Source organism: Castor canadensis, chromosome 11 (genome assembly GCF_047511655.1).
Source record: "Castor canadensis chromosome 11, mCasCan1.hap1v2, whole genome shotgun sequence".
NCBI classification, from domain to species: domain Eukaryota; kingdom Metazoa; phylum Chordata; class Mammalia; order Rodentia; family Castoridae; genus Castor; species Castor canadensis.
The window spans coordinates 106,234,956-106,261,325 of NC_133396.1; the positions used below are offsets into that span (position 1 = coordinate 106,234,956).

At 47.5% G+C, this 26,370-nt stretch overlaps 1 protein-coding gene across 1 annotated transcript in view; it reads left to right on the forward strand.

Annotated features, from left to right (window-relative positions):
* Kcnn3 (potassium calcium-activated channel subfamily N member 3) overlaps positions 1 to 26,370 on the forward strand; it is a 157,527-nt gene that overhangs the window by 37,175 nt on the left and 93,982 nt on the right. Inside the window, exon 2 of the mRNA XM_020166218.2 lies at positions 9,127 to 9,222. Coding sequence (XP_020021807.1) covers positions 9,127 to 9,222 — 96 coding nt within the window. The remainder of the gene's footprint in view (positions 1 to 9,126; positions 9,223 to 26,370) is intronic.

A 26,370-nucleotide genomic window follows, 5' to 3' on the forward strand; every position in this document is an offset into this window, starting at 1 on the left:
AGATTCCCCCCAGACCCTTGGCCATAAAAGTACAGATCTTGGAGTCAGTCTTGCCCAGGTTCAAATCTAGTCCTCACTGCTTCCTTCTGTGGGGAAGCAAGGGGGCCCCTCACCCTTGTCTGTAGCATGGGCCCATGGGGTTGCTCTGAGGCTCTAAGGCTGTGAGCACAGTGCCTGGTCCTGGGCAAGTGCACCATACATATTAGCTGTTTTTTTTTTTTTAATCCTCTTCCCTCAATTTTCATGAATTTAGAAATTCAGGATGGACATGTCTCTCTACCTGGTTGACACATCTCTAAAGTTTGCTCCCTTCTTTCAAATATTCAATTAATATTTTTTAACTTACTATGTGCTGAACAATATTCTAAGCATGGAGACATAGGGGGAAACAAATGAAATTTAAAAACCTGCCCTCTGGGGCTTATGTTTTGACTGGGGTAAGACAGTGGTAACAGCAGCAATAGGTGATTTGGGTTAGATGGTGAAAACTGCTCTGACCCACCCCAGTTGTGTTGACAGGGAGACAAATACCAGGCACGGTCAGCCTCAGGAAGGGACTAGGGCCCAGAGCAGGCTAGTGGGGTTCTTGGTGCTAGGATCGTGTTGTGTTATATTTAGGCAAGTAACAGCGCCCAGCTGAGATAACGGGTACAAAGACCTCAGGCAGAGACTGTGGCTGAGGAGGGCAGAGGAGGTCAGGGCTCAGAGAAGCCATCTGCTCATGGGTACAGGCCTGAACCCCTCCCAAGCTGGTCAGCTGGCACACAGTGGCCCTGCCGAGCGTGGGACTGAGAGGAGAGTGGAGTGTGGATGATTTAGCCTAAGCTTCCCCCCCCCACCCCCCGCCAAGCACTCCCCAGCTGTGTGGGAGGAGGTGAGCCCAGAACAGAAGCTAGAGTAAGGAGAGTCACATGCAGAAAAGGTGGCTGTGAGGTTAAGCCCCCTCTGCAGCCACTGAGACCTGTGGCAGACACAGCCTGATCCACACAAGGGGCTCAGGACGAGGGGAGAGGAAGGGGGAAGAGGGATCTGAGGCTTGGATCCTAGCATTCAGGCTGGATGCTTGGCCATGGTGGGAGCTGGGCAGGAAAAGGCGACCATAGTCCTCATCTGCACAGCCAAGGGGAGGTGTATTTTCAGAAATAACACCTTGGAGGAGCTCTCTGAGGTCCTTTTGTCCTCCAGCTGGCGAGGCTGCAGTCACACCTCCCATTTGGGATGTAGGCTTGGGGTCTGCTGCCTCGACACAGCCACCTTCTCTCATCCTGGCCACACCCTGATCAGTGGAGCCCACAGGCACCAGGTCTTCTTCCTCAGTCTGAGCTTCCCACCCATTTTTCACCATCCCAATTCAGCTCATCTTCCAGGATTCCCCACCGGTACGTTTTTTTCTCCACTTGTCTCTTGACCTTGCATTGGCAGCAGCACTGAGCGCTCAGGAAGGGTGTCCAGTGGGGAGAGGCCAGGCTGTGAGGTTGAGGGGGTGATGCTGGTGCCAGCTGTTGGGACTAGCTTCTGGGAGCACTCAGGTAGACTCAGGCTCAGCAGGTTAGGGCTGGAGGGATGGGGGTGGGAGGGGGCTGGTGTTTTGTAAGTGCCCAGCACAGTGCCCGGACACAGCAAGTGCTCAGTAATTATATGTCATGTGAGTAGATGAACAAAGGAATGTTTAGCCCTCTGCAGATGCCAATAGTATTTTGTAAATTGTTGTAAACATATAATGCTGATGTTGGAGATGTTACCAGCAGCTCTGGATGGAGGACCAGTTGATTCCACACTCATCTGTGTGGCAAGAGGAAGGGTGTCAGCTACTAAAGTATGTGGTATTTTCAGTGTGTGGAAAAAGAATGAGGTGTTTTTTTATGTGCATTGTCTCATCTCATCCCCTAATACCTGTGTCTAAAGTAAGGGTTCCTGGTTTGCAGAGAAGCAACTGAAAGCCCAGAAAGGTGAAGGGACTGTCCTAGTGTCACACAGCTAATCAGTGACAACGACATGATTTGAATTCTGGCCTTTTGACTTCAAAGTCCATGTTATTGAGAAAGAGATGACAAAAACCTTTTTTCTTAGGAGCCTCACTTTGGTCTATTGAGGAGAACATGGCACAAGTGGGTTTTGCAGCTGACCGTTTTACACCCACAATTTCATCAAGTAAAAATTCCTGGGGTGGGATGCAGAAAACCTTAAAAAAGCTATGATCTGTGTATGTGTGCCATGGCTGGTATGCACCTGATACCATAGGCCAGCAGGCTCAGCTGGACTTTAGGGACTATTTAGACAGAGTCTTATTTTTCCCGGAGGACTGAGGCCTAGAAGAGTGAAGCAACTTGTCCAGTGTCAGGTGTTTACCACCTGCCTCCTCTGCAACCAAGCCCCAGGGGCTCTCCTCCAGAGCCCTCTTGCCAATGAGGCACATAGGGTCTTGGAACTCCTTTTTCAGGGCCGTCACAGCACACCCCCATCTCACTGTGGCACCATCACCTGCTTCCCCTGCTCTCAGGAAGACAGGATGCAGACAGCCTGAGCAACTCTGTGTCTCCATTCTGGACTGGAGAGCTCACGACAGGGTTCTGGTGGTTGCCTTCTGGTAGAAGCCAGGCTGAGAAGTCACTCTGAGGATGCTAGCAGGGCCAATGACTGGAATGAAATCAAGCAGCTCTGCCCAGGAGGAGGAGCCTGAGCTAAAATCTGAGCATAAGGGTGAAAGGTCAGAAAATGACATCATGGGATGAGAGCCAGGGAGGAGGATAGCTAGGGAGGCTCAGTGTGAAGGCCCCAGGTAGAGAAGAGGAGATTGGGTCTCCCTGGAGAACACCAACCAGGAACGCTGCTTTCCCACCAGGGGAAAGGCTTAATCTGCAAAGCATTAATTAGAAAGAGTGTCTAATTAGGACAGCCATTACAGAACCACAGTATCAAGCCAGTGCTGAATATCAATCAATTTTGGAGGCTTTCCATGAAATTGAAGGAAAAGTTGACCTTATTAAACAGAAAAGATTTCTAACTCAATTATTTCCCAAATTGGATGCACAAAATGAGGCAATGTCACAGAGACACCTCAGACCTTATTCAGGAAATACAGACTTGATGCTATCACCTCTTTCCCTTTGGGGGTTTCAACCAGTGACAGAAATCATAAATTGACCACGTATGTGTGTGGATACACAAAGGCACACATGCACACATGCAGAGGGTACCAGCGATGTTGGGGAAAGAGCCCACACACCCCTATCTTGGTTAAGTTCCTATTTCATTTGGGTTCAGTTCCCTTCCGTGACTGCCTGTAAGCATATTTTTCTTTTTTTCCCGATGTTCCAAACAATAAAATACACTTAGAACTTCAAAGTCTCTGAGAGCTACCATAATCATTACAATTCTGGCCTGTCTTTGGAAGTTACAAGGCAGGCCTAGAGAGCAATTTTTATGCTGGCTCAGAGGTGGGGGAATCCATTCCATCACTTGTGCACAGCCCCCCAGGGGAGGAAGGGCTAGAGCGGCTCTGAGAAACTTCCCTACAGAGCTTGGAGACCAGCAGGGCCGAGCCTAAGGGGCAGCTGAACTCAGAGCCTGGAAGCAGACAGGTCTGATATAAAACTCAGCTTCATCAACTTCTGATTTTGCCATTTGCTGGCCATGCCCTTGGACAAGCTATTTAACTTTTTGGACCCTCAGTTTCCTCTTCTAAAAAAGTGGATTGGTGATGCCCACCTTGCCTGGCAGGTTCATGTAATAGGGCTTCTTCTCCTTCTTCTTCTTTTTTTTTTTTGGTGGTATGGGTTTGAACTCAGGCCTCATGTTTGCTAGGCAGGCACTCTCCCTCTTGAGCCACTCCACCAGCCAAAAGATAGTTACTTTTTTATTTTGGTGGGACTGGGATTTAAACTAAGGACTGTGTGCTTGTGGAGTGGTTCAAGTGGTAGCCCACCTGCCTTGCAAGTATGAGGCCCTGAGTTCAAAACCCTAGTACTAAAAAAAAAATAGTTCTTCATTATACAGTGTTGTCACCAATGAGAAATGACAGGTCTGTGAAGGACTGATACATGGCTGGGAGCAGAACAGGGACCATACAGATGGAGACATTTCCTAGGAATGTGGCTTGACCTCCTACCCTGCTAGCAAATTCCTCTGTAGCTCTCTGATGGATATAGCCAGACACCACTGGGACACCCTGTCTCACATGGGCACCTAGGATGTTGCAAAGGCAGAGGGTGAGCATGGTACATAGAAAAATCTGGCAAATAACTAAAATCTGGGTTAGTTGTGTGATGTTTAAAAAGTCACTTCAACAACTCTCCAATCCTCAGCTTTTTCATCAGTAAAACAGAGACACTATGACCTTGTATGTGAGGTTAGAATTTGAGGTAAAATGTGTGGAGGGTTATTCTAATAACTGGTATATTACCAGTATTCAGGAAAGGGTAGGTAAAAATCAAAGTACTGTTATCACTTAGTTTTAAGAAGCATTTATTAAACACCTCTTACACTCAGAGGATCAAGTAGGTTATAGGGTCATATGGTATTCTATGTTATTCCATGAATTCAGGTAGATTGTGAATCAAATAAGGAAATAAGGTCATCTGAGGTGGGGGAGAACCCCTCAACCCAGCCCCAGGGTTGCTAGAGGCCCCTGCCCTACTTGGCAGGAACATATAATCTCCTGCTGTGAGTTGAGAACATGACTTTTTATAACATGACACTAGGACATGGCATTGAGGGAATGAAATGGTATCCCCATCACAGGGACGGGTTGGAGGCTCAAGGGCCACCCATGGCAGGGTACCAGCCATGACATGAATAAAGATGAGTCTCCTATCTGCATGGAAATCTCTTCCTAGTAGTCCAGGGTTCAGATTTTGAAAAACAGACTTTTTGAATTATTAAAATAGTGTATTCTCATTGTTGACAATTTGAGAAGAAAAGAAAAGCAAAAACAAAACCAAAACAAAACAAAGAAAACAACCCACAATGTAGGATATTGGATTTAGTTTCCCAGTAATTTTCTGAAGTTTTTAAAACAGAGCACTTGTCTGGCTCTGGGTTTGATTCCCCAGCACCACAAGAAAACTAAACATTTAAAAATAATATATAATCGGAAGCATGCTGCAGTACAGTTTGGGGATCAGGATTTTTTTTTTTAACTTAATATTATATTTGCAACCTTTCTCCAGGTCATCAAGTATTCTGTAAGTGTTCCATTGCTACTGGTCTCAAGTGGATTGAACCACTTGAATATTCTTGGGCTGTTAGGAATAAATTGCTTTATTTTCATCATGCATGCATAGTTCATGTGCATCTTTATTTTTGGGTGTTGGTACTGGGGCTTCATGTTTGCTAGGCAGGTGCTCTATCATTTGAGTCACTCTGCCAGCCCTCATATGTGTCTTGAGTGCTAAGGATTATTGCTTTGTCATTGAAAAGTTCTGAGTTACTGGGGAGACAGGTTGACCAGTTGACCACAGGACTTCTTCCCAGCCCCGGGAGGCCCTGTTAGGTGCTCAGCTGGGACTGAGTTAGAGCACAGCAGACAGGGCAGGTGCCCCACCATGTACTGTTTGGCAGCTAATTAGCCTGCCCCATGTAGCTGCTATCACCCGAAGAGCCATATCAATTTCAAGCTTCACTGGAATTCAGGCGGCAAAGAGAAAAAAATGAAAAATCAACATTTTAACAAATCGAAACATTTCAAGTCTAACCAGACTTCTTTGACATGTTTTGCAGCTATTAAAAATGGGTGATGATTTATTTTTTTATTGACATGTGATGAAGAATACAAGGAAATCTGTAAAGTCTCAAAAGGTCCCCACTGAGCCAGGTACCAGCACTGTCTCCCAATGGCTGGAGCTGACCCAGCAGGCCACTCAGGCCAAAACCAAGGAGCAGGTGGGAACTGCCTTTTAATGAAAAGTCTTTGAGTTTTAGGACAAATGGAAGAGGCGTAAAGGAGAGGAGACAGCATCTGGCTTTTTTCTCTTTACCTCTTCCTCTAAAAATGATGGTAATGGACTTGGATTGTGATTTTAGTTCATTTCTGCCATAAGAAGTAAATCAGAGGCTGAAATGTACTGCTGATCCCAAACTCTTCCTGGGGTAGGCGTGATGCTCCCCACATGCTTTCAGGCCCATTTGAGAAGGACCTGATGGTTATTTCTGGCTGGGAAACCCTGTGAACTGTCCCCAATTCATCCCTGTAGAAGCTTTGCCTCATCCTAGAACAGCCTGAGTATCCCTGGTCTCCCTGCCTCTTCTTCAGCCCCAGCTAGGTCTTGAGGTTGAGACAGTGCCTCAAGTATCACACAGGACTTCCAAAGATCAGAACTTGCTGGAGCGTCCAGAACTGTGCTGTTTTTCTTTGTGATCACATGCACAAGGATCACATGAGATACCCCACAAGTGTGTGGTGTGATCAGTAAATGATTGCAGGCTGCTCTTTGTTAAACTGTAGAACATAGAAGAGGCTAAACTAATGTTTAGACCTCTTTGTGTGCATGTGTATGCTGTTGGTGGGGATAGAACTGAGGACCTGTAGCTTATTAAGCAAGTACTCTGCCACTGAGCTATGTCCCCAATGTCCCCAACCCTAGCGCAGAATGGAGACCTTCTCCATACTGTATAGAAAGTGAGAGTTTGTATATATGTCATACCAGAAGCTTCTGGTGAGCTGGATCCTCCCTCCCTCCCTTTCTCTCTCTCTCTGTCTGGTTGTACCAAGGTTTGAACTCTAGGCTTTGTGCTTTGCTAGGCAAGTACTCTATCACTTAAGTCACGACCCAGCCTGATTAGGAATCTTCTGAACGGCCTAGAACATGTAGTACTCTGTGGGATATCTAGTAGGTACACAAGAAATGAGAAGTGTTGAAATTGTCGAGTGGACAAATGGGTTACTTCATTCGTTCTTCTTTACATCCCCAGCCCTAGCTTGTGGCCTCAGTAATCACATCAAAGAAATGAGGGGTGAGACTGACATCAGGGAGAACTGCTCTCATTCCATCTCAGCCTACAGGGAGTGGTTGAGAGCATAGACCTGGGTGTCTGGAAATCGTGGGTTCAAAGCCTATGCCTTCTTACTCCAGTGGTTGCCATATTGGACACCACCACCTAACTCCACAGATTTCAGCCACCTCTCAACATCCTCCACAGTGATAGTAGAGCCCCCCAGCTCTACTCTAGATCTCACTTGGCAATTAATCATAGCCTGCCTCTGAAACCTCTTCCATTATTGTCTTAAATTTTTAATTGAGACATAGTATCTGTGCATCTTTATGGTAGAGTATGATAATTTGGATCAGGTGTATGATGTGCAGTATCAAATCAGGGTAATAAGCATTTCTGTCTCCTCAAATATTACACATTTTTATATGTTGAAAACTTTTATACTTTTTAAAGATATTTTGAAATGTGCCACAGATCATTATAACCATAATACCTTACTATGCTATAGGAAAGAACTCATTCCTCCCATCTAACCATACTTTGGTCCCTGGTCATAAGTTGTCATCTAGGTCTGTTTAAAGGATTTTGCACACTTTTCTCCTGCTTTCTGGTGGAAAATGGGTAGTGTTCTGGGCTAGGAGTCAGAGGCTTTGACTTTGCACTCTGGTACAAGGGCCTTTACTTTTAATGTCTATCAAGTTGGGATAAAGACTAAGAGCTGTGTGAGGATTTTAAAAAGTTTTTATTTATTAATGTTTTTACACAAAGTGAAATTTTACTTATCATAGTTCTAGAGGTTAGGAAATCCACAGTCAAGTTTCCACCTGATTCCAAGAAGGTGCCTTGAATGCTGTGTTGTCACGTGGTAAAAGGGAGACAGGCAAAAGAGGCCTAAATCTCATTCCTTCCAACCTTTTTTTTTTTTTTTAATTCATATGTGCATTCGTTGTTTGGGCCATCCCTCCCCCTTGTCCCCCGCCCCTCCCCCAGTGAGGATTATTGAGAACAAATTTGTACAACTGCCTTATAAACTGAAAGGTTCATTGCAGAAATTGCGTATCACCTGGTCACCTGTTCCCTGAGGACAGGGGCTGTTTCTTGGCTGCGTGTACCTCTCAGGACTGAACGCGGAGCTACCACAAAGCAATGCTTGAAAGTGCTGCCCGGATCTATGTACTGCCTTTGCTCGAGACTGTGTTCTATTTTCCTTTGAGAATGAGAGCAACTCTACTTCCAGAAAGTCGGTGCCTGGGATGTACCAAGTCCCAACCAGACACTCTGACTTGTAGAAGATGTAAGCAGGCAGTAATGGTTAGCCTATGCTTATGGAGCCAGCACTAGTGCAGGCACTTTCCACATACTATGTCCTTTCTTGTTCACAATGGCCCCATGAGGTGGATATTATCCACTTGACATACCAGGCAGCCTGGGGCAGAGAGGCAGAGTGAGCAGCTTTCGGTCACATAGCTCTCAGCAGCTGTGGCAGGGTTTGGGCCCAGTAGAATGGGCCCTAAGCATCCTGGGCTGAAGGCTGCAGTGAAGACCATGTACCACCTTCTCTCTCCCACCCCTACCAGGAGGGACCCCAGGGCTCTCCCTGACCAGGACCCTTTTCTGCTCCTGTGCTGTCCCCTCTCCTCCCTCCATACCTCCTCTGCTGCCCTTGCCTCCCTCCCCCACCCTTGGCCTAAGCCAGGAGACAGGAGCAGCTGCCAGTACTTTCTCATTCATTCCTGAAAGTACTCTGTATTGTCAGGATGGAAGGGACTTCAGGAATCCTCTGGTTCGGGCTTGTTAAAAGAAAAACAAAGACCCAAGCTGGCATGATATAGATGCCCAAACCATATAATAGCTGCACAAAAAAGAATTATGTTCACATGACTTATGAGCATGGAGACAAAAATTCTAAATAACACATCAACAAACTGAATCTAGCCATGTATAACAAACATAATACATCATGCCCAAGTAGGGTTCATCTTGAGAATGCAAATATGATGTAACCCTCGAAAGCAAAGGATCAGAGGGCAGCTGAGGAGACAGAGCCAGCCCAGGCACAGTCCAAATTTCAGGCTAACTTTGGGCTCCATCCTGCTTCCAGCAGGGGTTAGTGGCGGTCCCTGTGTGTCCCCACTTCTCCCTTTACACCACCCCTTTCCCTGGCCCTCCCTAACTCTCTCTCCATTTCTCCTGCAGGATTCCATGTTTTCGTTGGCCCTGAAATGCCTTATCAGTCTATCCACCATCATCCTGCTGGGTTTGATCATCGCCTATCACACACGGGAAGTGCAGGTAGGTTCCCCCATTCCCTGCCTTTATGCAGTGGCCCTCTGCCTTGCTCTGGGTGAGCCTATTCACACCTCAAACCCAGTTACCTGGGTGGTTTTACAGGATGCTAGCTTCCCCTTGGGAGGGCATTGTGCAGTAGCCCTGTGTGACTTTGGAACAGCTGAGACATTATCTTCATCTGGGAGGGCTCTCACATGGCTTCACGATTGGGGCCATTTTTGCCCTGCACACACGTGTGCACGCACACATACACATACCATAGCAAACACCTATGTTCTAAATGTGTGGACTCTCCCTACTGTGGATACCAGACCAGGACCTGCCATTTTTGGGATAGAGTAGAAGCATGATGTTGATGAGGTTTCTGTTTCATGTTGCCCAGGAGTGACTCGGCATCCAGGGAAACATTGCCAAGTCCTCTGGGTGCCCTTCCAGTTTGCCTGACATAGGGAAGATGGTTTGACCTGAGCTGGGAGGGTCACATTGGAGTGACCAGACCTGAGGCATCCTCTTGTGACAGTGAGTACCCATCACCTGGCACCGCAGGCTGATCTGCTCACTGTGGGCCTGGGTAGTCCAAACTCTCCAGATGTTTTTTCTCATGTTACTGTGAATCTGGACACTCTCCAAGCCTTGGCCAAAGGAGCATAGTTAGATTCACATCTGGGCAACAGGCAAGAGACTGACGAAGACCAGCACTCAGAAAAACTGCAGTTGAGTCTCGGCCATGACTTCTTCTTTTGGTGTGTCTTTGGTTGGTCCTGTGATCTTGCTGGGTCTCAGTCTTCTCATCTGGAACATGCAGGCTTTGTTTCAACTTTGCTGGGCTCTTATAATTATGGAACATGGAATGTAAGTTAGAGTGCTCTGTAAAATACAATTAAATAACTCTAGGGAAATCCAGGCCCTTTTGTTCCTCAACATCTTTGGGGCAGTGCTTAGCATGGATGTGACGTGGATGCTTCATGGTCTGAAAGAGGGAGGGGTTCTGCTCTGGTTGAGTTTTGGGGTTGCTGCAGCTGGATGAAATATAGAGGCTTTGAATCTGAGCTACCTTAGCAGAGATCCAGTCTGCCAGTGACCAGAGGACACTAATCTAAAGGCTGACTTTCCAGACTTTGCAGTCTCAGGTGCTTGGACTGAGGCTATACTCTGAGGGCTGAGTCCAGATGTCACGGGGCAGTTTCCTTCATGGAGTCCAAACTGGATGAAGCGGGTAAACTTTAATCCAGACTATTGTTCAGTGGACCCCAGACAAGAGCCAGGAGTACAGGCAAGAAGGAACATGTTGAGGAACAAGTCGGGACAGGAGTCACCCGTCTAGGTTCCAGGCTGGGATCCACTCCACCCACAACCAGCTGTGGTCCCAGGTGGCCTGGGAGTTCTCATCTGTAGGCTCTATTGCTAGCTATCACCCTGACCTGTGTGGGAAGGTATCACAGAGGCCAAAGAGAATCACAAAACCCTGTTCAATCCAAGCTCCAGGTTCTAGGGAGGGGAAGAAGAGGAGCAGTTCCCAGCCTCAGTTCCATACTGACTACTTCCTCTTTGTGCTCCAGGCATCCCGAGGGGTAGAGTCAGGTGTCTCCTTCTGAATCTCCTGGAGTCCTTGTTCCTGCTCCAGGGCCTGAAGTCCTCAGAACTGATCCAACCCAGCTGCAGAGTGACCTGAGCTCTGGCCTGGTGGCAGGGCCATGTTGCTGGCAGGCCATCACATAGCTGAACACCTTTGTGTCCCATCCTCAGCTCACGGCCAATCTGTTTCAGCCCTTACCATGGACAGTAGCTGATGCTCTTTGGCTCACTTATTTTAGCCCAACATTCACAGTTTGGAGAAACAAAGTGAAACCAAGGCTTTGATTGTTTGCTTTTTTTTTTTTTTTGCTTTTGTTTTGCAGTGAGGTCGAACCCAGGGCCTTGCATATGTCAGTTCAGTACCTTACCACTGAGCTTTATCTCCAGCTCAAATCAGTGACTTTGAATTCCAACTTAATACTTTACTCTTGATGGCCTTGGGCTGGTAGCAGCCTCTCTGGGCTTCAGTTTTGCTACTTGAAGTATGGGAATCTATGATAATTAATCTCGATTGTCAGTTTGACTGGATTGCTGGATTGCAAATCTAGGAAATTATTAGAGCACACCTTTAGATGTGTCTGTGAGGATATTTCTTTCTTTCTTTCTTTCTTTTTTTTTTTGAGGTACATGGGTTTTGAACTCAGGGCCTCAAGCTTACTAGGCAAGATCTTTACCACTTGAGCAACACCTTGAAGCTCTAGGCATTTCCAGTGACCTAATGGATGAATCTCTTGATAGATTCATAAGATGATGTCATTATTGGGAGGTGGTAAAAAGTAGGAGGTGGGGCTTAATTGGAGAAGTAGGTGACTGGAAATGTGCCTTTGGGGACTTGCCCTGGCCTCTTCCTGTATTCCCTTTCTCTGTTTTGTGGCCACCATGATGTGCTCCACCACACCCTCCCTGCCGTAATGCATTGACCCCTGAAACCATGAGCTAAGATAAACCTTTCCTCCCTTAAGTTGTTTCTCTCAAGTATTTTGGTCGCAACTAGTCAGAAGTAACTAGCACAGAGTCACAATGGTCACTTTGCTGAATTCTTAAGGGGATTGGAGAGAATGTAGGGTACAGTGGGATTCCATGAAATGGAAACTTTGGTCTCTTTCCTATCAATCTGTCCCACCGCTTCTAACTGGGCCTTGCAACGTTCCAGTTGAGCTGACCAAATGACCAATGTCACAACTGCCCAGTACTGGCAAGTGTCTGGCTTCCTCCTAGTTCTGGCTTGTCTCTGCCTACATTCTTGGCTCTCGTGACCCAGCCCCTTATCTGAGGGAAGTTCACCATGCCTTTCTATTCATGCTCTCTCTGCACCTGGCAGCACCGCCTCCTGTCTTCTGCCAAAAGAGGATGGGAATGGAGCCAGGCAGCCATCAGGAGAGAGGGCTTGTTCCTCCTATATACCTCACCTGGCTATATTGTAGTTTTCTATTTAGCATCTCCTTTCCCCACCTTAGGGACAATGACATCATTACCCTTTACGTTTCCAGGGAGCCACTTTCTGACAAAGAGCAGGTGTTTGTAGCCACGTTTTTGAATGAAAGGTGCTGGATTCAAGACATCTGGTCTCCGAAACTAGTTATACCATCACTTTGCTTTGTAGTCTTGGCCTCAGTTTTCTCATCTGTTAATTAAGAGTCCTAAGTTCCCCTGGTCTAGGTTTGGTTGCTTAGCCACTAGGAGTCCTGCTTCCTCAGAGTGGAGAGAGGAGCTATCTTAGGGCGATGTTCTCCAGAGGGGAGGGATAGACATACCTTCCATAGGGCAAGATAGCTGCTGCTCATATGAGGGAGGGTGGAGAGGAAAGGCATGGCTATCCCATCTCCTGGGGGCTTTTGTTAGGAATGTACTCAGTACTTCCCTCATCCACAAGAGTTGCTGGTCACTTGGCTAAATTCTAGTAAGGTCAGATGATCAAGGCCATGCCTTCTTCATCCCTGTCCCAGATGCTCATATGAAGACCCCAGGCCCAGCATTCCCTCAAGGATGGGGTAGGGGTAGGTACCTTCTAGAACAGTGTTCCACTTTGGTAGTTTAGATGGCTTGTATTTTCAAGGAATAGTTCTGAAATACTGTTGGGTCACTCTCAACTATATTCTGGCTCAAAGCCATAGAGCCTCAGGGTTGGAATGTTCTAGAGGTACCTGGCCTGCTCCCCTATTCTCTGAGTTCATTTGTACTTCTGTAACAAAATCTATGAGACTGGGTAATTTGTAGAGAATAGAAAGCTATTTCTCATGGTTATGGCAGCTGGAAGTCTAAGATCAAGGTGCCAGCAGGTTCAGTGTCTAGTGAAGGCTACTCTCTGTTTCTGAGATGGTTCCATGTTGCTGTGTCCTCCAGAGGAGAGGAACACCTGTCTTCACATGGCAGAAGGCAGAAGGGCAAGAGAGTGACTACTGCATGAAGCTTCCTTTTCCCTTCCTCCCTCTTTCATCTTTCTCTTCCTCCCTCCCTCTTTCCCTCCCTCCCTTCATTCCCTCCTTCCTTGTACTGGATTTGAACTCAGGGCCTTATGCTTACTAAGCAGGCACTCTACTACTTGAGCTGCTCTCTAAGCCCTTTTTTGCTTTTAGTTATTTTTTGGATAGGGTCTTATGTTTTTACCCAGCCTCCGACCTTGATCCTCCTACCTACGCTTCCCACACAGCATATGGGCATCACTACACTTAGATTGTTGGTTGAGATGGGGATCTTGCTATCTTTTTGCCCAGAATGGCCTCAAACTTCAATCTTTGTCTTCAGAGTAGCTGAGATTATAGGTGTGAGCCACTGTACCCAACCTTGGAGCCTCTTTCTTAAGAATCTTAATTCCATTCACAAAGAAAGAGCCCCTATGGCCCAGTCATCTCTTCAGCCCCCTCCCTTCTTTATCCTGTCACATTGGCAGTACCTGACTCTTGGAGGGGCAATGCCAACCCCAGTTTCCTACTCAGCACAGAATCTTCTAGGGTCTGTGTCCACTGTCTCTCGGGCACTCTCACCAATGGCAGTGTCAGTCTTTAGAAAGCGCAGCCTTCTGCTGAGGGAGATAACCTCCCTGGAAATCAACCTGAGCCCCCGTTCTGCCTCTGGAGCAAGGAAAAAGGCACCCATGATTCCCACTGGTGACCTCTGTCATTTTAAGATGGTCAACCTGTCTTTACTCAGTTTCCTCATGGTGTTTTAGAGCAGTGAAAGCTCAGGTATCTCTTATCCTTGAACTGGTGTATCCTGGAAAGAAATAGAAACATAAAACCAATGCATTTTGTTTATTTACCTGAACTTTGACTGGAAAGCATGCTCTCCCTGGAGAGTCCATTCACCCTTGCCTCTGGCTGTTTACCTCCCAGATTGGCCACAGACTCATATTGGCTTCATTCATAAAGCCACGAGCTCTACTGGTCCCCTCGTATCCTCCCCGCCCCTGCTCTCTGCTACCCATTTAGCTCAGTCCTACACTTGGCATGTATTTAGTGAGACTCTACTTTGTGCAGAGCCTGGGACAGGAGCCCAGCTCTCTAGGCTGGAAACCTTGAAATCTCTGTTGCTCCTCCAAGGGGTTGCCAACCTCAAGTGACCTGTGTCTCCAGATGAGTCTCCAGTACCATCCTGGAAAGCAGGCTAGCAAGTGGCTGAGTAGTCCAGCTTGTGCTCAAATCATGCCCTTTGTTACATTTTGGTGTATATGGTGGCTTTTAATAAGTTACTTGATCCTTGTTAGTCTATTTCATTTCTGTACAATGGACCACAAAAAGTTGCTATGCAGATCAAATTAGATGGTATATGCAACATGCCTCAGCTTACATGGGGACGTGTCTGCCTGGCAGAGTGTGGAAAGGATATCCCCTGAAGAGGTCTCAAAACAAACAAGAGCACTAACACGAGAAACTGCAGAGTGCATTCAGAATACCTCAATCCCAAGGTCCCGGGTGGTAGGGCAGCTTCACTAGGGAGTGTGTGTGGAGGGGCAGGCCCTATGGGCTCTTGTTTGCCTTGTTAAAGGGGTTTGGAATGTGTTACAGGCAACAGTGGGAACGGTGAAAGGGCTCCAAGCTGAGGAGAGAGACGACCAGCTTTGAATTCTAGATAGGGCTCTCTACCAGCAGCATGCAAATGTTGGAAGGGCTAATTTCAGAGGCAGGAAGACAGCTAGAAGCATATTACCAAGGTCCAGCTGAGGGATGGCAATGCTTGCACGAGGGTAGGTGCAAAAGTGGGAACAGGAGGAGGGGTTGTGCATGGGAGATGTTGAGCCAGTGTAATTGACAAGACTGGTTACTAATTAGGGTGGAGGTACTGCCTTCAGGGAGAGAGGGGAGTCTCCCAGTTGCTTGGGTAACTCAGGGCCTGAGAGCACCGTTCATTAAGATTGAAAGCATAGAAGGAGGTCAAGGTGGGGAATGGTAATGAGTTCAGTTCTGAGCAAGGGGAGTTGGATGTTGGGAGGTGCATCCAGCTGCCTCCAGAATGGTGATGGGAAGCTAACTGCAGAGGCCAGAGTTGAGTGAACAGGGGGCAATGAGATGAGATGAGGCACAGGACAGATTGCTAGAGGGACCTCTAACAGGAGGGCGTGGGTGGAGAAAGAGGAGCCCACAAAAGGGCCCCCTGAGAAGGGGCAGTCAGGAAGGTCAGAGGAGACATGGAAGGGAGGAAAGAAAGGAGCCATTAGTTATAGCACAGGGAGGACAAGGAGTGGAGGAACACACTCTTCCTCTGCTTTAGGTCCTGGGGAAGTCATTGTGCCTTCATCAGGCAGTTACTGTGAGTGACAGTGTAGGAAAAGGGGGATAGAGTGAACATGGGCCACTCTTCTAAGAGGTTTGGCTATGAATGGAGGCCAATAGGGGGCATCCAGGCAGTCCTGGTGCTGAGGAAGGCACAGTTGGTCTGTCTTAATTGATCAGAGAGACTACCCGTGTCTACAGGCTGCTATTGAGGAGCCAGTTAAGAGGGAAAGGAGTGCCGGATGCCAGTGGCTCACATCTGTAATCCTAGCTACTCAGGAGGTTCATGGTTCAAAGCCAGCCAGGGCAAATAGTTCCACGAGACCCTATCTTGAAAAACCCTTCACCCTTCACACACACACACACACACACACACACACACACACACAGGGCTGGTGGAGTAGCTCAGGGTGAAGGCCCTGAGTTCAAGCCCCAGTACTTCTTATTAGGTATATGAAAGTGGATATTTTTATTAAATACCAATAGATTTCTCAGTGGACAGGGAAATTACTTCAAATTATAGGACATAAATTATATTCAAGAGACAGCTCACATTGTAAAAGGCTCACCTGCCGTGGCACGAATGTCCTGGGGATCCAAGTATCCTCTGGGTTAGGTATAATGCGCTGCCATGGGGACATGGGTTTTTACAACGTGGGAGGTGTCACTGGTGCAGGTATTTTTGGGTCCCACTGCTAAATGCATTAATGGCATCTTCCCATTAGGGGACAGACAGACAGCTAAGGCTGAGTCTTGTTCTGTACCTCCATATCCTTTCTTCCATGAAAAAGTGGGCTCAAGTCCCATCCTGAACCTGGAAGGTGAACTGGTACTTTGAAATGGGGTGCAACAGCAGAGCTCTGTACTGACTTCTCTAAATTAGCAACTTTATCCTAATATAACTTATAAAAATGTAACCATTTGTTTACTCAACTATCATTCCTGGCAGGACTACTTTGTGACAGCATTGAGAGTCCAGAAATAATTTGGCCCCAGCTCTTGCCTTTGCAGCCTGCTTGTCCTATACCTTGATCTGTGCTGATCTAGGGTCAGAAGCACCACAGTAGGAGGGGTGTGTGAGATACCACATTGCCACGAGATGCGAGTGGTGCATTTCTCCTAGAAGGGCTGGGCCCGTTTCCCAGGGAGATATGGTGGGTCCTGTGATCACCAGGAGCAGAGACCGTATATACTGAAGACAGAGCTGGCCTGGAAAATTTCAGGAGAGTTGGGGGAGAAGACAAGCAAAGTTGTGTCTGTCCTCCAGGAAGCTGACTAACCGTATGACAGCTGGTGTCTCCATCCTCCTGTAGATACCTGGTAGACATTTCCTAAGGGTGTTTCTGGCTGGTTAGTTGATGGATTTGAATTGTCTTCATTGAGCTCCTGAGATCCTGACCCCCCAGGTAGACCTCTCAGCCTGGCTTGGTCTGGCCATCAACTCTTTAACAGAGTGTGATGAGCAGAGAGGAGGGAGCTTGGGTAGTTCTGGTACTAAGGGGGTGACCAGCTCAACAAGGACAGTCTGTAAGGGCAGCCTCTTGTGGTAGGCTTATGCCTAGCTCCTGCCCCACTTTCATTAGCACTTCCTTGATTGATCACAGCACTCATAGGACATTGAACATGGGGAGTGTGTTCCAGGGCATTCACTGCAGCACTGCTCTTCCTGACCTCAGTCTTCCTACCTGGCTGACCTGTGTCTGGTAGGACTGGAGAGAAGAAAGGAGAGTGGAGGCAAATAGAAGCCACATCCCCAACTTGGCCCTGACCTGGCAGACTGTTCTGTGAAGATAGGTTCAGAGGCTGATGTGTGGGCAACTGCCTGGGTGATGATGGTTTTCCCATATCTTGTCTATGCTTTGTAATTTGGGAGCATTTCCACGTGAATTCACAGACCTTCTGCCTGCTGACTTCATCTCCTTGACTTTTAGGTTTAAGCACAGATAATCCCTACTCCAGGAACTCTTTCTGTCTACTCTGTGAGCAAGATGCTCTCTAGCAGGTGACTTAACATTGGCTTGTCCCCGTCACTGCATGTCCAATGGTGGATTGAAATTGCTAGTTCTTGTCAGCACCCCTTTCTGTGTCTGTGGGCTCTGTGGGGATGGGGACAGTATTGGATTCACTGTTGTATCCTAGAGTCGAGAGCGTCTGGCACATAGTAAGTAGTCAGTGAGTGTAGGTTGAATAATGAATGAATGAACAAACCTGGGGGTAGGTGGGACAGATGTAGTCTCTCTTCCTTCTCTACAAGGTGGAGAGACTGACTTGAAGTCCACAGCGCTGGCTTCTGGCACATGCTTTTTGCATCCTAAGGGTTAAGGGTCTCAGCAGGCTGCTCCCATGATCTGGCCTTGCCCACTGTGGCCCTCCCTGCCTCGCTCTGGTCAGCCCAGGTGCTGGGATTGAGGTGGGAGCCCTAGCATGTTTCACTCCAACCTGCTGCTGGCCATGGATTGCCATGGTTACCATACCAGCTCTGGCAGTCTCTATGTGCCATTGTGGTTTTATCTGCTAAATATTTAAACACCTGAGTTTAACCCTTTCTGACTCACAGAGGGCTCCTGCCCACTGCCCAGGTGTGAACACACTGCTCTGCCCAGGCCCTACTCTGCCCATGTAGGCAGGACAGCTTGGCTGGATTCTCTACTGTCTATGTTGACTTTTAGTTTGGTCACTTGGAAATGTCATCCTGTACCATGTTGCTTCCTAACAGGGTATGTGCTATGTGTGTTAACAGGTGTGAAAAAACTGCTCTAGACATGTTGAGACTTGCCCTGGTCAGGAGAGATGGCCACAGACCTCCCCAGTCAGCCTGCTGGGCTCCATTGACTTCCAGGCAAATGCCTTTTGTCAAGTTTTCCAGAAGCTTCCTTGCCTTGAGGAGTCCAGGATGGTAGGGGTGTCCTCTGCCCTAGACCCTGGCAGGGAACCATGGGAAACTGGTTTGGGAAGAGTCATGTTTATGAATGGGAAGGTGTCTCCTCCCTTTCCACTCCTTCTCTCCTGCTGACTGAGACAGACCTTGGGAGGCTGAATCCACCTGGCTAGGTATTGCTTTGGAAACCTTACACTTTGTCCTTGCCCTGGCCCTGGGCTGTGCAAAGTGGGAGTGCCATGGGCATGCTACTCAAGAAGCCTCCAGTGTTGTTCAGTGATATAAGACACCGCCATCGCAAGGGCAGTTGAGTGAGTGGAAGGGGTCCAGCATCTTCCCTGCCTCTCCCTCTCTGATGCCTGCCCTGCCTTGGGGCTCCCGCTCCAGCAAGTTTCTGCTGCTTTTACATGGGACCAGAAGTCTATGTCCTACACTGTCTGGGACAAGTTACTGTCCCCAGCTCAACCTCAGTTTTATTGCCTGTAAAGTGGGCAGACTGGACCAGTTGATCTCTGGGGCTTCTGATGTATCAAGGATTCTATACCTGAAAGATGCTTAGTGACAAGGGGAGAAAAACATGGGAAGAGTAGCTGAGGACAGCTTAGGGGACAGTGAGTGGTAGCGTGCCTTTCAGGAGTCTCCTGTGGGGGTGGTGTCTGAGCAACGTTGTTCCTTCTCTTCATACTTGGCTCCTCTGCCCAGAAATGGAACTGGGCCTCAAACACTGCTTCAAACTAGAAGCAGTAAACAATCCAAAAGATAGTTCTTTGGCTTCAAGATCTTGAGGTTTCAATGTGACTCCTCTCAAGTCTCTCAGAAACATGAACTGGACAGCCATCTTAAAGTTTGTAGGATGATTAAAGGACAAGCTCCTTTGTCAGCGTTCAATTCCAGCCTTTCTTTGTGAATGCAACCTCTACTTCTCCAATGTCACTGGGAGCAAGTTCACTTAATAGAATATTCTATTTCTCTGAGTGTGATCATGTGTATGGCTGTGATGGTTTCAGAGTTAATTCATCCTATTTTGTATTGCTACTATTTTTGTTTGTTTGTTTTTTGAGACAGGGTCTCACTATGTAACTCAAGGTGGCCTGTACCTTGAGCTGCCACTAGCCCTGGCAGGGTGGGGTTCTGCAGCCTCATCGGGTCCCCATCCACATTCCGTCCTCCTTCTGGCTGTTCTTATTGTGAGGTGCCTGCAGCCTCATACCCAAGCTCTAGAGTTGGACTCAGAACTTTCCAGCAGCTTCTCTCTCCCAGACAAAACATCTTCAACTTCTCTGGCATGGTTAGGGATACTTTCTCTGCCCTGACCCTACTACTCTGAACAGATCCACTTGGTCTATAGCTGTCCAGGAGAGGGGTGCCAACTGATCCCACACCACTGTGACCTGGTTGGTTCAGAGGGCCACCTACCTGCCTTCTTATTCTATTTCTGTACCTTTGGTTTTCTACGCTGCTTGCTAGTTGATTCTGAATGGGATGAGTACTCAAACCTCTCTTTTCCTTAATGAGCTGCTAAACCTTCAGCTCCCTGTCCCGTCCCTATTCTTCCATCCTTGCTTGTACAGCCAGTTTTGGGGGGTATGGCTTGACTCAGTTCAATTTCCCCCACATTCCTTAAGCTCTTTGTTCTGATCCATCCGGGTCTTTTAGCATTTCACTCAGTAGTGTGTGTTTGGGGCCCTCCCAGCTCCCTGTCCTCCCACACTTGATGAACCTGACTATGAGAGCTTCATCCAAACCACTGATACAAATGTGGAACCAGAAATTGAATCTGGGGCAGTAAACTTTCTTTTGTTGGATTAAAGACAGGAGAAAGAATTGAGAAAAAAAAAATCAAACATTCACAAATATTTTATTCTAAAACATTGTAGCTTCCCCTCACAGGTATCCCTACCCCCTGCATACCTGCTGTGCCCTCATCTAACAAGAGTGTTTTGAGCCATGCTCTGTGAGAGCCACAGTGCTTGGACAGACCTGTGAACCAGACTGGGCTCCGTCTCCATGTTTCTTTCTTTCTTTTTTTCTGGTGCTGGGGTTTGAACTCAGGGCCTCATGCTTGCTAGTCCGTGTTTCTTGCTGTCTGTGAAAGGAAAGACTGAAGTGTGATGCTTGACCACCTGGTGAAGTTAGGTTGTGTCAATGTTGCCCCTAACAGCCTGTGGTGCATGGCCACATGCCACCATGGCTCTGGCATTCCCGATTGCTTCACTACAGCAGCTGGTCTTGCTATACTAGTGACCTGTGACTACACTGACCACAGCCACAGAGCAGGGATCAGTAGCTAGCCACGGTGGAGCCATCTGCCAGGTACAGAACAGGCACAACCTCTGAACTCAGTACCATGAGGCAGCTTTGCAGGAACATGGGCACAGAGTCAAGTGTGCTCCTGATACCTGTCTGCTGTGTCATTGCCCACAGACCTTGCCCCTCACTGATCCCAGTCCCTTCCTTGGTACAACCGGGTCCCTCCTAGTTCTCTATGATGCCTTTTGTTAGAATGTGGTAAAAACCTAAGTGATTTGAGACCAAAAAGGAATTACCACCACTCTCTCTGTGTGTGTGTGTGTGTGTGTGTGTGTGTGTGTAGGGTGGGCAGGGCAATATTTGTTTTCCTGCTGCTGTTAGAAATAGCAACTGCTCTCCTCTTCCCTTGAGGACTGAACAAAAGGTGATTAATTCCTTCAACACAGAGCTATTGAAGGGCTGTTCAGAGTCAGACACCGTGGGGACAGCAAGGTTCCTGCCCTAAACAGGCTTGTGATCTAATGGGGAGATAAGCATGCAAACACTCACACTCCTGGCTGCAAGTGCTGTGGGCTGAGCAGCAGATCAGCACAGCCAGTACTTATACAGGGTGGGAACAAGAGAGTGCACTGCTGCACTGCTGTCAGGCTGGGCAGAGTTCTAGCAGGTGCAGGGGTGAGGGTACTTTAGGAAAAGGGGTCTGCCCAAGCAGCTGTGAAGGGTGGACAAGCCCAGGGCTACTAGGGAAGAGAGGGATACATATAGCCATAAAGGGGGTGATGATAATTGAGAATGAGGGGGGCTGGAGTCATCCTGGGGAGTTGGAGAGGAGAGATCCAGGTCTAAAATGGTAGCAGACCTCTGTCTATGAGGAGGACCCAAGGAACAGTACTTTGATCAGAGGAGAGAGAGGTAAGGATTTGTCTCTAAGCTGCACTGGCAAAGCCTTTTAAGTAATATTGAAAGATCACCAGTTGTCTGTATCAAAGACCAAGAGGTGGGAATAGGACAGGGAGACAGATGCAGATGTGATGCAGTCATGCCCGTATGCCCCCAGCCATGGCACCTGCTCTGACTCCCAAGTACAGGACTGAGCTGGAGGAAAGGTTGAAAAACCTCCCTCCCTTGGGGCTCTTTAGGTTTAAAGATGACAGCTACCTGGTACAGAGTCAGAGGAATGAAAAACACCCTCCCAGGCCCAGAATCCTGAGGTTCCTGATCTCACTGATGGGACATGCCCCCCACCCACCCTAGAGCCAGAGCCTGGGGGAGCCCCAGTTTGTCTTGTTCTGTCAGATCTTCTCAGATGGTTAGCAGGAGCCCCGCCAATCAGACTTTACAAGAACCTTAGGATTTTACAATTTTGTTCTCTCTTATTGTTCCCAAACCAAGCCTACACCTAAAAATACACTGTTCCTCAGCAGCCTCGGGGATTTAGCTTCTCCCCAAGCAGGGAGTTTACATCCTTCCTTGCCTGCAAGATTCAACCTTGCAGGTTTGGCCAGGTGGCTGGGAACTGCCACCATCCCAGACTATCAGCAGGATGGGTTTCTGTAGCAGCAGTGATGTCATCCAAAGCCAGCTTGGGGCCTTTTGGTTTGTAGTGGGCTCAAATGGTGCACATGAAGGAGGCCATGTAAGAGAAACTGTGTGGCCTGTACAGGAACAGCTGATGCAGGACAGGAACCAATTTTTTCCTCTTCTCAGTTTTTCTTTGACCCTTTGATCAGCATCACCTTCCCCTGCCTTGTTCCACCTACCTTGTGTACTCTTTGACTCTCCTTTCTTGCTCCCTTCATTCTTTCCCAGCTTTCATGTCTAAACATGTGGGTTGACTTAGTGCATGTGTATGTGTGTGTGTGTGTGTGTGTGTGTGTGTGTGTGTGTGTGGTTTTAAAGCTGAATGGACAGAGCTGGATATTATAGCTGGATTTTATACTTCCTGGATCTAGAAAAAAAGAGAGGGGAAGGCAATGAGGGAAAGAATCTCTGAAGCAGAGAACATTCTGATCTGGGTGTCCTTTGGGATAAATTTAGTCACCAGGGCTGGTGCGATGTTCTAATTTAGAGGGAATCCTTGAGCACCCACAGTGGGAAGTCACCTGTTATCCCTCACCTGCCGGCTCAACTTCAGGGACCACAGGAAACCCAAGGTGTATGAACACTATGCAGAGCTGCAATTACACTAACCCCGAACTGACACAAGATTTATGCATCTGACACCAAATTTCTTCCAGGCCCCTTTCTAGTTGTTTGTAATTTTTGAAGCGTCTATATTTTTATGGCTGGCACATTTCAAGGAGGAAAAATGCAGATTAATAGTCTGTACTAGCTGTGTTCTCGTGCTCCCAGGATTAAATCGATAACATCTGAAATATTAATTGGGCCTTTAGGAAAGAAAATGAAATATAGTGTAGCATGGAATCTTCTAGATCTGGAATCACGAGTTTGAAGCTCAGCTCTGCTGCTGAGATTTGACCTCTGACTTATCATTGAATTTCCCTGAATTTATTTCCATCTCTGTATAACAGGTCATAAGGTTGACCATGCCACCCACATTGTGAGCATCAGCATAGACAGCTGGGTAAAAGCACTACCAGGCCTGGTACAAACAAGGGGTCTGGGGAATGTTGAGTTTTGGCTCCTCCTGGCAGAGACCACCACTGTAAGCCCAAGCCCTGTACTCATGGCACGGTGTTCAGTTCTTGCCTGCTGTTGGCAACTAGTGGGGCACTTGACACCATTAGCTCCTTTGAATGAGGCCTGTGAAGCCCTTGTTGGCCATCTCATGGTCTCTTCTTAGCTGGTGGTCAGCTAACTCCCTGGAGGCTGACCCTTCCTGACCCTTCTCCACCCCACTGCTTTTTCCTGTTGTTTCTTATGAATAGAGCCAGGGAGTAGGAACTCTGGTCCATGCTGTCTTAATGGCCACCCTGGGGCCCTAGCAAGCTCTTGCCCTGTCCTGCAAAGACTGGCCAGTCCCTACCTCCTGACCCAGGTCATGGAAGCAAGATTATTGCTGCAACATGGGACACAGGCTCACTCAGCCTCTTCAGGAGTCAGAGAATGGATCTCAGGAAGGTGGTCAGAGAGCAGTCAGCTTTATTGCAGCTGCATGGCCACAGGGGGTGGCAACTGTCTGATAGGATGGTGACTATAAGAATAATAATAGCAACTAATTACAAAGCACTTAGCACAGTGCTACCTATTGTACAAATTTAATCTTCACATTATCCCCAATATATTCCCATCTACTCTGTATTCATTTCCTGTGGCTGCTGTAACAAATTACCACAAATTTAGTGTCTTTAAACAATACACATTTATTATTTTGTATTTCTGGAGGGTCAGAAGTTCACAATGGGTCTTACTCAGCTAAAATCAAAGTATTGGCAGGGCTGCACTCCTTTCAAGGAGGCTTTCAAGGAGAATCCATTCTCTTGCCTTTTCCAGCTTCTGGAAGCAGCTTGCCTTCCATGTTCAAAGTCATCCTGAGTCTTTCTTATATCACATCACTCTACACTGCCCTTCCTGACTTCTTTTGTCATATTTAAGGATTCCTAGGATTACTCAATGCCTACCAGGATAATCGCCCTATTTCACAGTTGGATGATTAGCAACTTTAGTCCCATCTGCATCCTTAACTCCTCTTTGCCGTGGACTATATTCACAGGTTCTGGGGATTAGGACAGGCATTTTGGGGGCGGGGCACTGTTCTGCTTCCCACAATCCCCTTTTTGCAGATGAGAAAACTGAGGCTTGGATATTAAATCACGTGCCAAAGGTCATGTGGTTGATAAGCAGCAAGGTTGGAATTGGAACTAGAGATGGCTGAACTAAGAAACCCTGAGAAAATAAGCTCCCTCAGAATGGTCCCCTCAGCCCGTCATAGTGGGGGAAGAGGCTGTGGAAGGAGCATACCCCATTTGAATCTCCACTTACCATCTTAGTGGAGAATGGAGAGAATGGGCTGCCTTTGTGAAGAATCTGCATAGATGGAGCCAGTAGTTTTAAAATTTGGCTGTGCATTGGAACCACCCTGGGAGCTTTGAAATCATTGTTGTATCCAAGTCCTAGCCCTGCAGAGTCTGATTTAATCACTCTGGGGAAGCACTGAGCATGGGGATTTTTTTCAGTCTTCCCAGCTGATTGTAAAGTGCAGCAGGAATGAGAAGCATCATTCTAACTAATCCATGGCCCAGCCATGCCCCCCCACCCAGACACCTGTGTTCACAGTCTCATTAGACCATGCCTAGAACACAGCCTGAGAGCTCTTGGGCTCCTGTCCTGCATGGCCAGCTCTGTCTGTCTGTCTTGAGCCCTTGATGTGTGCCACACAGCATCACATGTGCATGGAGGACCCTCCTATTTGGTAAGGAAGTTTGCTGTCCTCTGTGTCTCTTATGCCTCCCTTGCATGACTGTGTACAGAATTGAATTGTATTAATTTCCCCTTTGCACATGTTATATTTCTACAAGAGGTCTCTCCTAGAAAATATAATGAACTATATTTCAGGTAGTTTGCATGAGTTCACCTTTTGAGGCAGCAAGCATAGAGAATTGAAGATCAGATTCGGGTAGACTGCATGAGTTCAAATCCCAGCTCTACCAGTTCCTGACCGAGTGTGGGGCAAGTTAATCAACCTCTCCATGCCTCAGTTTCCTCACCTATAAAGCAGGGATACAAATACTGCTTACCTAGGATCAGTGTAAGAATTCATGGTTTCATGTAAAGTGGTGAAAACTGTGTGCTTACTAGTGTCATTACTATAACTCCTTTTGCCACTGACAGCTTTACCTAGCCCTGTGCAGGTCCACTGATTTCAACAAACGCTGGTTCCCTTCTTAGTGCCAGGCTAGGAAAGAGTAAAAAGTCTTCCCTGACCTCAGATTATTCTTAGGGAGGGAGGGGTGTTGAGAGAGGGGAAGGAATGAAACAGGTGGTAAACTAATTATAATGCCGTGTTCAGAAACTGAACCAATTGCTGTGGGAAATAAAGGTAGGGACCTCATGATGTGGGATTTGATGGGACTATGGACATGGACTATGACTTCTCAGCATTAATAAGACCTTAGTGGGTTTTGTCTCTAACTTCTCCACTTTTGCACTTAGACCAGTTGTGTGAATTGTGAATTCAGGTGAATTGCGCTAGCATTTGCTAGTGAATACAGAGGTGTGAATGGCACCCCCAGTGCTGCTGCAAACACCCCTGACAGGAGAGGAAGGGGTGGCTCTTGGCAAGAAAGAAGCCCCAATCTCAACATTGTCTATCCACCGCCACTCTGCTCTCAAGGTGCATCCCAAACAACGGTGGGAGTCTACTTCGGAGGATGAAGAAGGACATTACATGCAAAGGAAGGGGCCATGACAGCATGAAAAGGGGCATAAAAGAAAAATATAGAGTTACACAGGCAAGAAGAGGGATGGGAAGTGCTTAGGTGTGTGGTGCACGTAGCCGTGGGTGGTAGGAAAGGATAGGGGCGAACCCTTGGTGGGAGGGACTCTTTAGAGAAAAAGAGTTGCTTCCCGGAGAGCATGTGTCCTTTCTGTCTCCTCCAGCCAAATGGCCAGTGGCTGCACTCACATATCTCTTACTCAGATCACCAGCTTGCTCAATGTTGGCGGACGTTGCCAGCAGCTGTGGGTGTCTCTGCCAGCTGTGGGAACAGCTGTGTGCCACCCCTGGGCCGAATTACGCTCTGGCTCCTTTCCCATTCCTACTTGGTTGAACACACTTTA